Genomic DNA, 13,789 nt, shown 5'->3' on the forward strand with positions numbered 1-13,789 from the left:
GTCCCAGTACCTTAAATGTATTGTAAGTACTATGCCACACCACAGAGGGCGCTGCGGTGGGAAACCCTGGTAGTACCTGTAACAAATGCTATATAAGGCTGACCACCACACCTGGGAGGCACTCTGGAGCTGAACAATAAAGGATGAAGGTCACAGCAGTTAGACTTACACCAGACCGTGTGGAGTCGGTGATTTGTGTGCTACATACACCACACCACCCACATCCCACATACAAATATAAAAAAGGTCTTCAGACTGACGCGCACTGTCTAAATTTCTAAGTGAACGATAGACATCCATGCTTAAGCTAGATTTGTTTATTTATTGTTAACAGAAAGAAAATAAGCCAGACATACAATGATTATCCTAGATGTAAACAGATGCATTTTCCTAATCACAATGATGAAATTGAAAGCATTCTATATAAAGTAATAATGTTTTAGTAAAACAATATAAATCAGCAGAAGCTTTGTGATTTCCTTTATTCACTTCAGTGAAAAATCTTGTAACAGAACTTCTGTTCCCTGAATTGCAAACCTAGGATGAGTCACATCCTGTTAACATTAAATCCTTGGTATTGCAGTCTTCTCGCTTGCCTTTCTTCTGACATCTAAACTACTTAAGAAATCAAAATGAATAATAAAAAAACATTTCATAATGTGTCCATTTTATATGAAAAGTGCATCCACACTTAGTAAAATCAGGACCAAAAGAAAACAAATACAAAGATCACACCCACAGTAAGTAAAGCAAGCTTTGCCGTCGCTGTGGGAACTGAAAATTTGTAGCTATAAGTGCTCTTACAAGTTGTGTAAATCTGAGTTATCGGTTCACAGTCCAAAAAAGTGAATTCCATTGTTCAATAGGGAATGAGCAATTTCCAGCCTCCTAACAACTAAGTCCCTCTAATCTGCAAACTTTCAGTCTCTCTTGCCGTATAAAAATTAAAAAATCCTAAAGCAAAGCAGCTCAAAGGAAAAGTACATTCAATATAAAGTACTTCTAGCTAGTTCATATTTAAAATTCCAAACTTGGAAGAAATAATCGCAGTTTAAATCTTTTTATAGCATGTGATTACATCTAAGATTGCGGGTTTAAGTCCCACTCTAGGAGTACAGTACATAGTCTTGGTTCAGACTTCAGTGCAGTACTGAAAGAAAAGGCTTTCTCAGGAAAACTTGCGATGGGCAATAAATGCAGCCTTGCCACCATCGCCCACATCCTGAATGTGGCTCAAGATGTGGTTCTTGTACCCTTCAGTGCAGCGTCAACCTGAAAATAAATACATCCACTGTCAGTCATCATTGATAACATAATCTGGACATCGGGTGGGTGTTAACTATTGGTGCTGCAGGGAGCCTCGCCAACGGGCAGAGCAAATTGAAAATTTGTGCATGCACGACCTACAATTTTTCATCATTTGCGCTGACAGTGGGCGAAGCTCTCTGCCATTGTACAAATCTCACAATTTATGGGTGAATTCATATTGTTTTCTTATTGAGTGAGCAAAACTGTCTTCAATGTAACATGGATAATATGGGTAAAAATCTAGACTCATAATTGCCTGCTTATATAGAAAATGTAGGAAACAGAAATATTTAAAAAATCTTACTGCACTACAATTCCATTATTATCCACAAGTTAAAAAGATCGACAGTTAACATTATAATTTTCCTATTATTTGTTTATATGTTTTACACAACACACTTATTCCTCATCGTAAAACATTGCCCATGCTTCATAAATTTGAAGATGAGCAGATAATTGCTCCTGTGGCTTTGAGAATACCACTTTCTAACCTGCTTCAGGTGGCACCTCATTAACACAGGAGAATGGAGGTCCCATGAAGGAGGAACTACAAGATTTTGCCCTTCCCTCAATCGGCAAATTGCTTATGAATGCTGGCTCCACACTTGTAACTTGACAATGAGAAGCAAATGAGGAACAACTATCAAAATGGCTTGAGTCACTTGCTGACTCCTTCAGACAAATTGCACAATTGCTCTGCCAATAATGAAAATCGGCCTCATGACCTCCAGACAACATCTCTGTCAAACAACCCAACTGAATTCCATCTAGTGAGTCTCCATTATAGCAGTGGATCTTTGCAAAATTACTCCCTAGATTTAGAGCCTCCTTCACTTTCCCTATGAATTTCGGATTGAGTTTTAAAAATGTATTCTTTTGATGTGAGCATCTCTGATAAGGCCAATATTTATTACCCACCTGTAGTCATCCTTGAGAAGAACATAAGAAATAGGAGCAGGAGTAGGCCATTTGGCTCCTCGAGCCTGCTCTGCCATTCAATATGATCATTGCTGATCTGATCTTGGCCTCAACTCCACTTTCCTGGCTGTTCCCCATAACCCTTGACTCCCCTTTAGTTCAAAAATCTGTCCATCTCCGCCTTGAATATATTCAATGACTCAGCCCCCAAAGCTTACTGGGGTAGAGAATTCCAAAGATTCACGACCCCACGAGAAGGTGGCTCACAGATGCTGAAAGTCATCAAACAAAGATGATAGTATTTTTAAATACCATGAAACAATAACTCAATATATATATTTTACTTGCAGCAAATATGACCTCAGAGGTGCCATCATCATCATCATCATAGGCAGTCCCTCGGAATCGAGAAGATTTGCTTCCATTCCTGAAGTGAATTCTTTGGTGGCTGAACAGTCCAATACGAGAGCGACAGACTCTGTCACAGGTGGGACAGATAGTCGTTGAGGTAAGGGGTGGGTGGGACAGGTTTGCCGCACACTCTTTCCGCTGGCTGCGCTTGATTTCTGCATGTTCTCGGCGTTGAGACTCGAGGTGCTCGGCGCCCTCTCGGATGCACTTCCTCCACTTAGGGCGGTCTTTGGCCAGGGACCCCCAGGTGTCAGTGGGGATGTTGCACTTTATCAGGGAGGCTTTGAGGGTGTCCTTGTAACGTTTCCTCTGCCCACCTTTGGCTCATTTGCCGTGAAGGAGCTCCGACTAGAGCACTTGCTTTGGGAGTCTCGTATCTGGCATGCGGACTACATGGCCTGCCCAGCGGAGCTGATCGAGTGCGGTCAGTGCTTCAATGCTGGGGATGTTAGTCGGAATGATGTTGGTGTGCCTGTCCTCCCAGGTGATTTGTAGGATCTTGCAGAGACATCGCTGGTGATTTTTCTCCAACAACTTGAGGTGCCTACTGTACATGGTCGATGTCTCTGAGCCATACAAGAGGGCAGGTATTACTACAGCCCTGTAGACCATGAGCTTTGTGGTAGCTTTGAGGGCCTGGTCTTCAAACACTCTTTTCCTCAGGTGGCCGAAGGCTGCACTGGCGCACTGGAGGCAGTGTTGGATCTCGTCGTTGATGCCTGCTCTTGTTGATAGGAGGCTCCCGAGATATGGGAAGTGGTCCACGTTGTCCAGGGCTGCACCGTGGATCTTGATGACTGGGGCACAGTGCTGTGCGGTGAGGACAGGCTGGTGGAGGACCTTTGTCTTACGGATGTATGCATATTGTGAATACCAACCAGCAGGAAAGCTTAACATTTGACATCTACGTTGTCAGAAACCTCCATCCTGGAAGGATATGTTGATGGGGTTTGATGTAATAGGGTGGGAAGAGGCTCATGTGGAACATAAATAACTGCATGGACCCATTGGGCTGAATGGCCTCTTCCTCTTCTGTACATTATATGTAATTCTATAGTCTTGCTCACAGTGACAGCAAAAAATCCTCCAAACTTAAATGAAAATTCCACTGCCTTAGTAGTATTTTTGAGGCTGTACATTGGGTTATGATGTTTTAGCAATCAGCCATTATTCAACAAGTTTCCCGCTGGAATGGAACTAAACTACAGAACCAGTGGGAACCTGTTCAACCTTCGTTGTTTCCAGGCCAGGTCCAAGACTACCCCAACCTCTGTCATCGAGCTACTGTATGCGGATGACGCCTGCGTCTGCGCACATACAGAGGCTGAACTCCAGGACATAGTCAACGTATTCACTGATGCGTATGAAAGCATGGGCCTTACGCTAAACATCCGTAAGACAAAGGTCCTCTGCCAATCTGTCCTCGCCCCACAGCACTGCCCCCCCAGTCATCAAGATCCACAGCCCGGCCCTGGACAACATGGACCACTTCCCATACCTCGGGAGATTCTTAGCAACAACAGCAGACACTGACGACTCCAGTGCGCCAGTGCAGCCTTCGGCCGCCTGAGGAAAAGCGTGTTCAAAGATCAGGCCCTCAAATTTGCCACTAAGCTCATGGTCTACAGGGCTGTAGTAATACCCGCCCTCCTGTATGGCTCAGAGACATGGATCATGTACAGTAGACACCTCAAGTCACTGGAGAAGTACCACCAACGATGTCTCCGTAAGATCCTACAAATCCCCTGGGAGGACAGATGCACCAACATTAGCGTCCTCGACCAGGCCAACATCCCCAGCATTGAAGCAATGACCACACTTGATCAGCTCCGCTGGGCAGGCCACATTGTTCACATGCCAGACACAAGACTCCCAAAGCAAGCGCTCTACTCGGAACGCCTTCATAGCAAATGAGCCAAAGGTGGGCAGAGGAAACGTTACAAGGACACCCTCAAAGCCTCCCTGATAAAGTGCAACATCCCCACTGACACCTGGGAGTCCCTGGCCAATGATCGCCCTAAGTGGAGGAAGTGCATCCGTGAGGGCGCTGAGCACCTTGAGTCTCATCTCCGAGAGCATGCAGAAATCAAGCGCAGGCAGCAAAAAGAGTGTGCAGCAAACCTGTCCCACCCACCCTTTCCCTCAACGACTATCTGTCCCATCTGTGATAGGGACTGTGGTTCTCGTATTGGACTGTTTAGACATCTAAGGACACATTTTTAGAGTTGAAGCAAGTCTTCCTCGATTCTGAGGGACTGCTTATGATGATGATGATTACATTCCAAAACCCGCCTACTACTATAATAAAAGCAATTCCTTGCCACAGTCACAGAGAAATATTCACAGAATCACAATTACTATCATTACTCTTCTGTGCTTTTAAAAATAAAACAATAGTATCTCTGCACTATGTTTTAAAAATTGTTCTATTTACTTTGAAAAAAGTAACGTTAGGGACAAAAAAAGTCTGAAAAATGTTAACCTAAACTTAAAAGGAAGCACTCGTCAAAATATGATTTAACACTTTACTTTTTAAAATGGGTCAATTTCCTTATCTGCCAGAAGGCCTGTGAAATCAGGCTTCTGCTCTGCACTGGCGATCTATGATATCATCATGAGCAGCAACCCAGAGCAGCTCAATGGGAAACAACAGGAGGCCACAATTTCAGACCAGCCTGACAGCCGATCCAGGTCCGCAAGCTGCGGAAAATCACACTTCCTGCTGTGGTGTGGGTAAGAAAACTGGCACTTGGAAAAAAAAAGTCTAACCAATTTTAATATCATTTTTTCCTCAAATATACATTTTGGGAGCACTTTCACCTCTTCTCTTTTAAATTAGAACTTGTTCAGAACTGGGAAATAACATGGGAGTTTTTATGGCTTCAAGTGCCAAAGAATGCATTACAGTATTAAGAATTATACTACTGCAGGATTTGTTTTCAATTATTCTGAGTACAATAAGGTAAAAATGAAAAATCAATAAGGAATGAGGTAATGTTGTCAGTTTTTTTTCTTTTTACATTTCTACCCTTTATCCCTGCTCTCTATTACTTGACCTGGGTTATGGTTCCAAATATTGCAACCTTTCAGTACCTTACTCAAGTGATCATTCTTGATGTTTGAACCTGAATCATGTGGAGCTGAAAAAAATCAGCCTTTCCGACACACTCTTGCCGTAACTCAGGTGGGAATGTGCCAAAGGGCCAAAAATTAAGTACGGGTCAGGGCCTTAGATTAGAGGTCCTGTCAGGCATGTACAGCGCAGTACTTCCGACCGCCCTTACAAGACCAGTGGCATAGGAGAGGGGTCTTGGACATCCGGCGAGGGAGATCCCATGCCCGTGGCCTCTTAGTAATAGAGCGAATCACAGCTAGTTATCTGGTTGAAACAAGGCCGACTAAATAATGTGAGATTGACCTGGAGTCCAGGTCTGAATTGTGGCCTGGACATTTGAACAGTGAGTATACGAGGCCGAGGAGGCAGTTACTACCACTTTCTGGGGAGGGGGCAACACTCTTCCGCTGCAGTATGCAGCCTCTGGGGCAGGTGGGTCCCTGCTAGCAGCATTTAAATCAACGGGTCATAACTTGGCAGGGTCAGCGGCACAGATCCTTGATGGGAGCATCCTGTCGCTTACACAAGGCTGCATATCCTGGATTTTGGGGATGGTTCGCTATAGGGTCATTGGAGGCCTTCCTAATCCTATCTTTGCCTGAAATCGACACATGCACATCCAACAGGAGATGTTGATTAGTGATCGATTTTTCTCTTCCCTCACCTAGAAATAACGAGGACAATTGTGGTACCTCACTCGCACCTTGGCTAAAATTTGCCTTCAGCACAAACCAAGAATCAAACCTGGAACCTAATGATTTGCATTGCACAATGCACTCAGTGAATTTATATTCTGGGGCATAGGGTAACCCCATGCTCATTATTTTTATGGTGCGGATTTTGCGGTAGGAATAAATTGGATAGCAACTTCTGGCATCCCCAAATGCGCAGATAAATGTGGAAATTATGAAGTTGCATTCCAAGTTGCCCATCTCCTCTAGAAGGTGCGCTACACCAGTGCCACGCCGAGAGATTCGGCATTAAAGTACAGGAAAGGCGTGAAGTTGCGATATTTATCCACTAGTTACCCACTAAGCATGCCAGAAAAAGTCAGGGCTGGTGCATTCAGGTGCAAGTGAATTTTTAACGGCATGATAATTACTGTCAAACAAGCTCTCTGGTTCTGGAAATTTACTTTTACAAGTGTGGAATCTTACTCCTTCAGAACTTATCGTTGGAGATTTCAAAAAAATAAAAAAAATATATAATTTTTAATGTTTTCTTTCTGTCGCTTTTATTTCTCTCATATAATCACATCTTTCTTTCCCTCCTTTTATTTTGCTTTCTCTACATGCTTTTACATTGAATTAAATATTCTAATTTATGCTTCCTGATTTAGACTCTGCGAGGTGAATTTTAACCCCTAAAAACAGGTGGGATGTAAACACTTAACAACCTCAAACCTGATGCAAACCACTTCCAACCCGCCCACTTTCGGGTTCAACAATGGCGGGATGGGTAGATTTTATCTCCATTTTAAAGTTAACTAGTTACCTGACCGGCCTGGGTTTCCCGGGCCTTGGAAACGTGGCAGCTAATGGGAGGCGAGGACTGCTGCGAGGAGGTAAGTGGCTTTCCAGCACTACTTGTGGGTCAGGAGGAGCATGAGTGCTTCATTCCACCCTCCCCCAAGCTAACCTGCTTCCCTCCCTGCGATTTGAATCCCCCCTTGCCGTGATCGGACCCCCCCAATCACCGACCCCCACCAAATCAGCCCTCAATATGTCTCTGATCCCCGCGATCACCCACTGACCCTACAAACCATCCCCCCAACCCCCTGCGATCTCTAAGCAGGAAATCTACCTACTCCTGAGCTGCGGCCTTTGCTGCAGCATTCCCTGCCCGACAAGGAGCCAAGCCTGTCAATCAATTTTGAAAAAGCACGCACGCACGCAGTGGAGTCAAAATTCCAGTGTTCGAACTCCTTAACTTCGGCTTGGAAATCTCTGTCCAGTAAATATTGGGACCTGCAAGTCTCCGTAAGGATTCTTCAGTCTGATTGGTTGAAGAGATATGCTGTTGTTTTCTCTTTTCACACATGCCCTACATTCTCTATAGAGGGTGCCGCGCCGAAACGGATCTCTAATAATTGTTAGTTGCCATGCAAAAGCTGTCCGCAAAATCCGTGCCAGTATTTTATTTTGGGCTTACCCAAGTAAGAGATGTTAGTATTGTGGAACAGAATATTTTCCCCATTGTCAACATCATACATGAAAGGGCAATTGTAACACAGGCCAGCTGTAGAATAAAGCTCCTCCTACTTTGCTCCAACATTGAGGTTATTTCCAAGCTGGAATGGTATAAATGTTTCTACTTCATACTCCAGCTATCATTCGAACCAAAATTCTTCTCTCTTTTGGCACTGTAACTTCTAGCATTTCATTATATCGGTTGAATTACTAAAGAAGTAACTAATATCAATAGCTGGCATTGATATAGCTTCTTTAACATCGAAAATTGCCTCTTTACATTTTACAGAGGCACAATTGGACAAAAATCAACAGTGAGCCAAAGAAGGAGATATTAGGAGGGCTGATAAAATTTTGCTCAAAGAAGTAAGTTATAAGGAAGGTCTTAAAGGAGGGGGAAGTGGAGGGGTTTAGAGAAGGAATTCTAGAGCATAAGACCTAGGTGGCTGAAAACATGGCCACTGGGATTTGTAGTTTGAAATTAGATGCCTGTTGCTCCCTGAGCTGGAGTGAAAGTTTGTATTTTTTTTAATTATTCGTTCTGGGATGTGGGAGTCGCTGGCAAAGCCAGCATTTATTGCCCACCCCTAATTGCCCTTGAGAAGGTGGCGGTGAGCTGCCTTCTTGAACCGCTGCAGTCCATGTGGTGAAGTTACTCCCACAGTGCTGTTTGGGAGGGAGTTCCAGGATTTTGATCCAGCGATGAAGGAAAGGTGAGATATTTTCAAGTGAGGATGGTGTGTTACTTGGAGGGGAACTTGCAGGTGATGGTGCTCTCTTGCGCCTGCTGCCCTTGTGCTTCTAGGTAGTAGAAGTCATGGGTTTGCGAGGTGATACCAAAGAAGCCATGGTGAGTTACTGCAGTGCATCTTATAGATGGTACACACTGCAGCCATGGTATGCCAGTGTTGGAGGGAATAAATGTTAAAGGTGGTGGATGGGTTGCCAATCAAGCGGGCTGCTTTGTCCTGGATGGTTGAGCTTTTTGAGTGTTGTTGGAGCTGCACTCATCCAGACAAGTGGAGAGTATTCCATCACACTCCTGACTTGTGCCTTGAGATGGTGGAAATGCTTTGTGGAGTCAGGAGGTGAGACACTCGCCACAGAATACCCAGCCTCTGACCTGCTATTGCAGCCACAATATTTACGTGGCTGGTTCAGTTAAGTTTCTGGTCAATGGTGACCCCCAGTATGTTGATGGTGGGGAATTCGGCAATGGTAATGCAGTTTACTATCATGGAGAGGTGTTTAGACTCTTACTTGTTGGAGATGGTGGCACGAATGTTACTTGCCACTTATCAGCCCAAACCTGAACGTCCTCCAGGTCTTGCTGCATGTGGGCATGGACTGCTTCATTTTCTGAGGATTTGCAAATGGAACTGAACACTGTGCATTAATTAGCAAACATCCCCACTTCTACCCTTATGATGGAGGGAAGGTCATTGATGAAGCAGCTGAAGATTGTTGGGCCTAGGACACTGCCCTGAGGAACTCCTGCAGCGATGTCCTGGGGCTGTGATGATGTGACCTCCAACAATCACAACCATCTTCCTTTGTGCTTGGTATGACTCCAGCCAGTGGAGAGTTTTCCCCTGATTCCCATTGACGAACAGCCATTTCATACAACCCCTCTTCTTTAAAGATCTTTCTGTTCTGCTGCACATTTACAAATGCTTTATTTACAGTTCACTTTCTGGTAATTTTCAAAACATTCATTGGCTGCTTTCCTGTCAACATAAACACAGTACATGTTCTGTTCAAAACAGAAAATTCCGCCAGGCCCACTCAGCTCCAGACCTCATTACAATCTTGGTCTAAACATGGACAGAAGAGCTGAATTCCAGAGCTGAGGTGAGAGTGACTGCCCTTGACATCAAGGCAGCATTTGACCGAGTGTGGCATCAAGGGGCACTAGCACAAAGGAAGATGGTTGTGGTTGTTGGAGGTCAATAAATTCAGCCCCAGGACATCGCTGCAGGAGTTCCTCAGGGCAATGTCCTAGGCCCAACCATCTTCAGCAGCTTCATCAATGACCTTCCCTCCATCATAAGGTCAGAAGTGGGGATGTTTGCCGATGATTGCAGTGTTCAGTGCCATTCGCAACTCCTCAGATAATGAAGCAATCCATACCCACAGGAAGCAAGATCTGGAGGACATTTAGGCTTGGGCTGATAAGTGGCAAGTAACATTCACACCACACAAGTGCCAGGCAATGACTATCTGCAACCAGAGAGAATCTAACCACCACCCCTTGACATTCAACAGCATTACCATCATGGAATCCCCCACCATCAACATGCTGGGGGTCACCATTGACCGGAAACTTAATTGGACCAGCCACATAAATACTACAAAAGCAGGTCAGAGGCTGGGTATTCTGCAGCGAGTGTCTCACCTCCTGACTCCCCAAAGACTTTCCACCATCTACAAGGCACAAGTCAGGAGTGTGATGGAATACTTCCCACTTGCTGGATGAGTGCATCTCCACATCATTCAAGAAGCTCGACACCATCCAAGACAATGCAGCCTGTTTTGGCACCCCTTCCACCACCTTAAACATTCACTCCCTCTACCACCAGCACACCGTGGCTGCAGTAGGAACACCACCACCTCCAGGTTCCCCTCTAAGTCACACACTATCCTGACTTGGAAATATATCGGCGTTCCTTCATTGTCGCTGAGTCAAAATCCTGGAATTCCAGGGCAATTAGGGATGGGCAATAAATGCTGGCCTTACCAGCGATGCCTACATCCCAGGAACGAAAAAGAAGGGAAATAACAAGCCTCTTCAAAAACCCAAGCAAACCTCTCTGTCATATTAAGAACTCCCTTCCACATACAGCTTATCTTTAATGTGCAACATAAACGGGTGGAAATAATGCTGAGTGAGATTTCTGCCCAAAGATTTGGAAATCCTTCAATACTACTACAAGCCCTCATTAGCAAGTAGGATGCAAACTTAACTAAGCTCTCGCTCAGTTAAGCCACTAAAGGGATCAAGGGGTATGGAGAGAAAGCAGGAAAGGGGTACTGAGGTGAGCGATCAGCCATGATCTTATTGAATGGTGGTGCAGACTCGAAGGGCCGAATGGCCTACTCCTACTATTTTCTATGTTTCTAAGCAAGCATTCACTAGTAAATGAGGAAAGATGTCTAATTAAAGGATTAAGCCCAATCAGAAAATGAATGGGGTCGAATAACATCACTGGATGTTGGTTTTCCCAGTTAGTACTCACCCAGCTCATGATAGTAAGAGTGTTCCTACCAAGTGGAAATTTTAGCTCCAAATATGAAATTCTAACATACCATTTTGATCATATTGCTGAAGTCAGACTTTAATTTCATGTTTTGCTCAATTTCATTTATTTTGAATTCATTTTGCAGAGATGTGGTCACCAGCTGCCATATTCTTGGCTTTGGATTCTTGCCCTGAGTTTTAATCTTTCCTCTGAAGGACTTCCATCTAAAATGAAAGAAAATTTGATAGTTAGCATGTTTTACATAACGAAAGGAGAGCATTATAAAACACAAATGGGTGGAAAATTGCGGTCGGAGGTTTCCTTCATACGAACGCCTCCAACCCTCCAAAAATCTACGGAAGTACCTGGTGGTCCCGGAGGAATGTAGAGATCCCAGTTGGAGGCCTAGATTCGCTGCACAGCGCATGGGGCGATGCCTTTCAGGTACGTACGTACAAGCTGGAGTCACGTGAGCCTGGACCACCAATCACTATGCAGTATTCTCATTGATAAAATGGGAGCTGTTTGTATGGACTCCCATTATTATCAATGAGAAAACCTCTAAAACACCGAAACGTAGCATAATAAATAAATAAAACACCTCACATATTTAACATTAATTAAAATTAAATGATTTTGGGTGGGGTGGAGTCTATATGTTGTGATACACAAGGTATCGCAATTGTGTGGGACAGACTCAATTTATTGTTCGTATTCCATCGAGGAATTAATTGAAGCCTTGTATTGCCATGTGACTGGATACTTAAAGTTCAGCCTCTAGCAGTAGGAGCAGCTGATATTTGACTAAATGATGGCTTTCCCAAGGTACAGAAGGAATCATTGAGTGCATGAATATAATCATTAATCTATAGCATACCTAAATTAGAAGTCCTATTGTTACATAAATGTGGAAATAAGAGTGAAATCCACACAAGAAAATACTAAACATCATTGCAGTATGCATTGTCCCAGGACTACATATTCCCGAGGGGGAAGGAGGGTAGACTCCATGGGGCCAATTTTCCACGCTGCCGATTTGTGGCACAGTTGTAGAGGCACCCAGAAAAAGTTGCAAGTTTTGTCGGAATAAACTTTCATTTTGGAGTGGCGCAGATTGTCCTTAAGCTCTGTAGGTGGAGCTTAAGGTCTGTGCGAAAAACTGAGGTTGCCAGGGTAATGAGGGACGCTGAATTTATCCTGTAGTGTCATTGCTGATTTTTCTCTCCCTAAGAACTTCTATTTTCATTACAGGTGTAAGCATTCCAAGAGCCTAATTTTTAAAAATTGATTTGTCTCTTTGTAAACTCAACCATGACCCCATGATGTGAATATAATATAGAGGATGTAACGGGCCAGAAAGATATGGCAGAAAGACTGGTTGTGACATCTCAAAAACATCCCAGAGGTTCTCTTAATTACACCTGTAGTGCACTAATGTACCTAATAGTTTTCCTCAGTGGCTTATATAAATTTACAGTTAGAGTCATCGGTGCTGCTGCTATTCCGGGCCGAAAGGCCCCCCGTCCCCGGTGCCGTGTCTTCAGCTCCGCTAGAACAATAGCATCTTCTCTGCGCTGATTTTCTTAAGTTCAGGTAAGGTCTTTCAGAACGGTGCACTGCGCCGTTTTTGAAAAAATCCTAGTTGGCCAAACTCACTTAAATGGCCAGAAATGGCGCAGCCGGCATCCCCTGTGACGTCAAAAAATCGTGAACTAAAAAAAAATCAGCCGTAAGTAGTTTGGGATGGCGCAGAAACTTTGGCGAAACTTGCAGATTTTAGTCTGCTCCAAAAAAAACAGCGTACGCCAAAAAAATGGCGCAGAATGGTGGCAAAAATTCAGACCAAAATTTCCGCAGTCACCAAGAATGGCATCTTTAAACGAAAAAGGGGAAAAAGCATTCAACCCCTTTTTGGGGAAAAGAAGAAAATATGACCCTAAATTACATAATTTAGTTACACCGACATTATCTATGCTTCAGCATTATGAGCCATAGATGACATCCTCCCACCCGGCCCCCCAAATCCACTTTTCTCCCATGGATATAAATTGTAGGCTGAACTTTTTATTTCACTATTCACATACAGGAAAACCTTTTGTCACATGTAATTTTCGAGAGAGGAGCTTTAATCCCAAATATTCCACATAATATTTATCATTACTTGGTGGCAAACATTACTCTAATATTTAAACTTAGTATATAAAGACTTTGATCAAAAATAATATAATAGATTGATTTTAGCTTCACATTGCCAATTAGAAATGAGTATAACCGCTATTCCTTACCAGCAGAGGTTCTTACACATTTGTATCATTTTTAAATGGCAATAATGAAGAGGTCAGCAATCTGGATTTTCCAGCCATCGTTTCAATGCCTGGAGAATCGGAAGTGCACAAACTGAATGTGCTAACCTCCGTGCCTCATTCTCCAATCTGTGCTGCAATCATGTGAGACTCAATGCTGAGAGCAGAGCTTTCCTCTGAAAATCTGGTAATGTAAGAGACGATTGAAGGCTGTGATTGGGGATTTGTAAGTTTATAAGATGGATGAGATAAGGTGCGCAAAATGGCCGTCCTCATCAGTATTTACCTTGTGATTCTGGATTCTTA

General features: G+C 43.7%; 1 protein-coding gene across 1 annotated transcript in view; it reads right to left on the reverse strand.

Annotated features, from left to right (window-relative positions):
• Positions 1 to 313: 313 nt before the first annotated feature.
• The window catches only part of LOC139256594 (uncharacterized), an 89,970-nt gene continuing 76,494 nt past the window's right edge, over positions 314 to 13,789 (reverse strand). Inside the window, exons 9-10 of the mRNA XM_070874265.1 lie at positions 11,248 to 11,404; positions 314 to 1,272 (exon numbers count right to left, since the gene is read on the reverse strand). Of these exons, the coding sequence (XP_070730366.1) occupies positions 1,234 to 1,272; positions 11,248 to 11,404 (196 nt within the window). The 3' untranslated portion in view covers positions 314 to 1,233. The remainder of the gene's footprint in view (positions 1,273 to 11,247; positions 11,405 to 13,789) is intronic.

The sequence above is a fragment of the Pristiophorus japonicus genome, unplaced genomic scaffold (assembly GCF_044704955.1).
Source record: "Pristiophorus japonicus isolate sPriJap1 unplaced genomic scaffold, sPriJap1.hap1 HAP1_SCAFFOLD_743, whole genome shotgun sequence".
In the NCBI taxonomy this organism is placed as follows: domain Eukaryota; kingdom Metazoa; phylum Chordata; class Chondrichthyes; family Pristiophoridae; genus Pristiophorus; species Pristiophorus japonicus.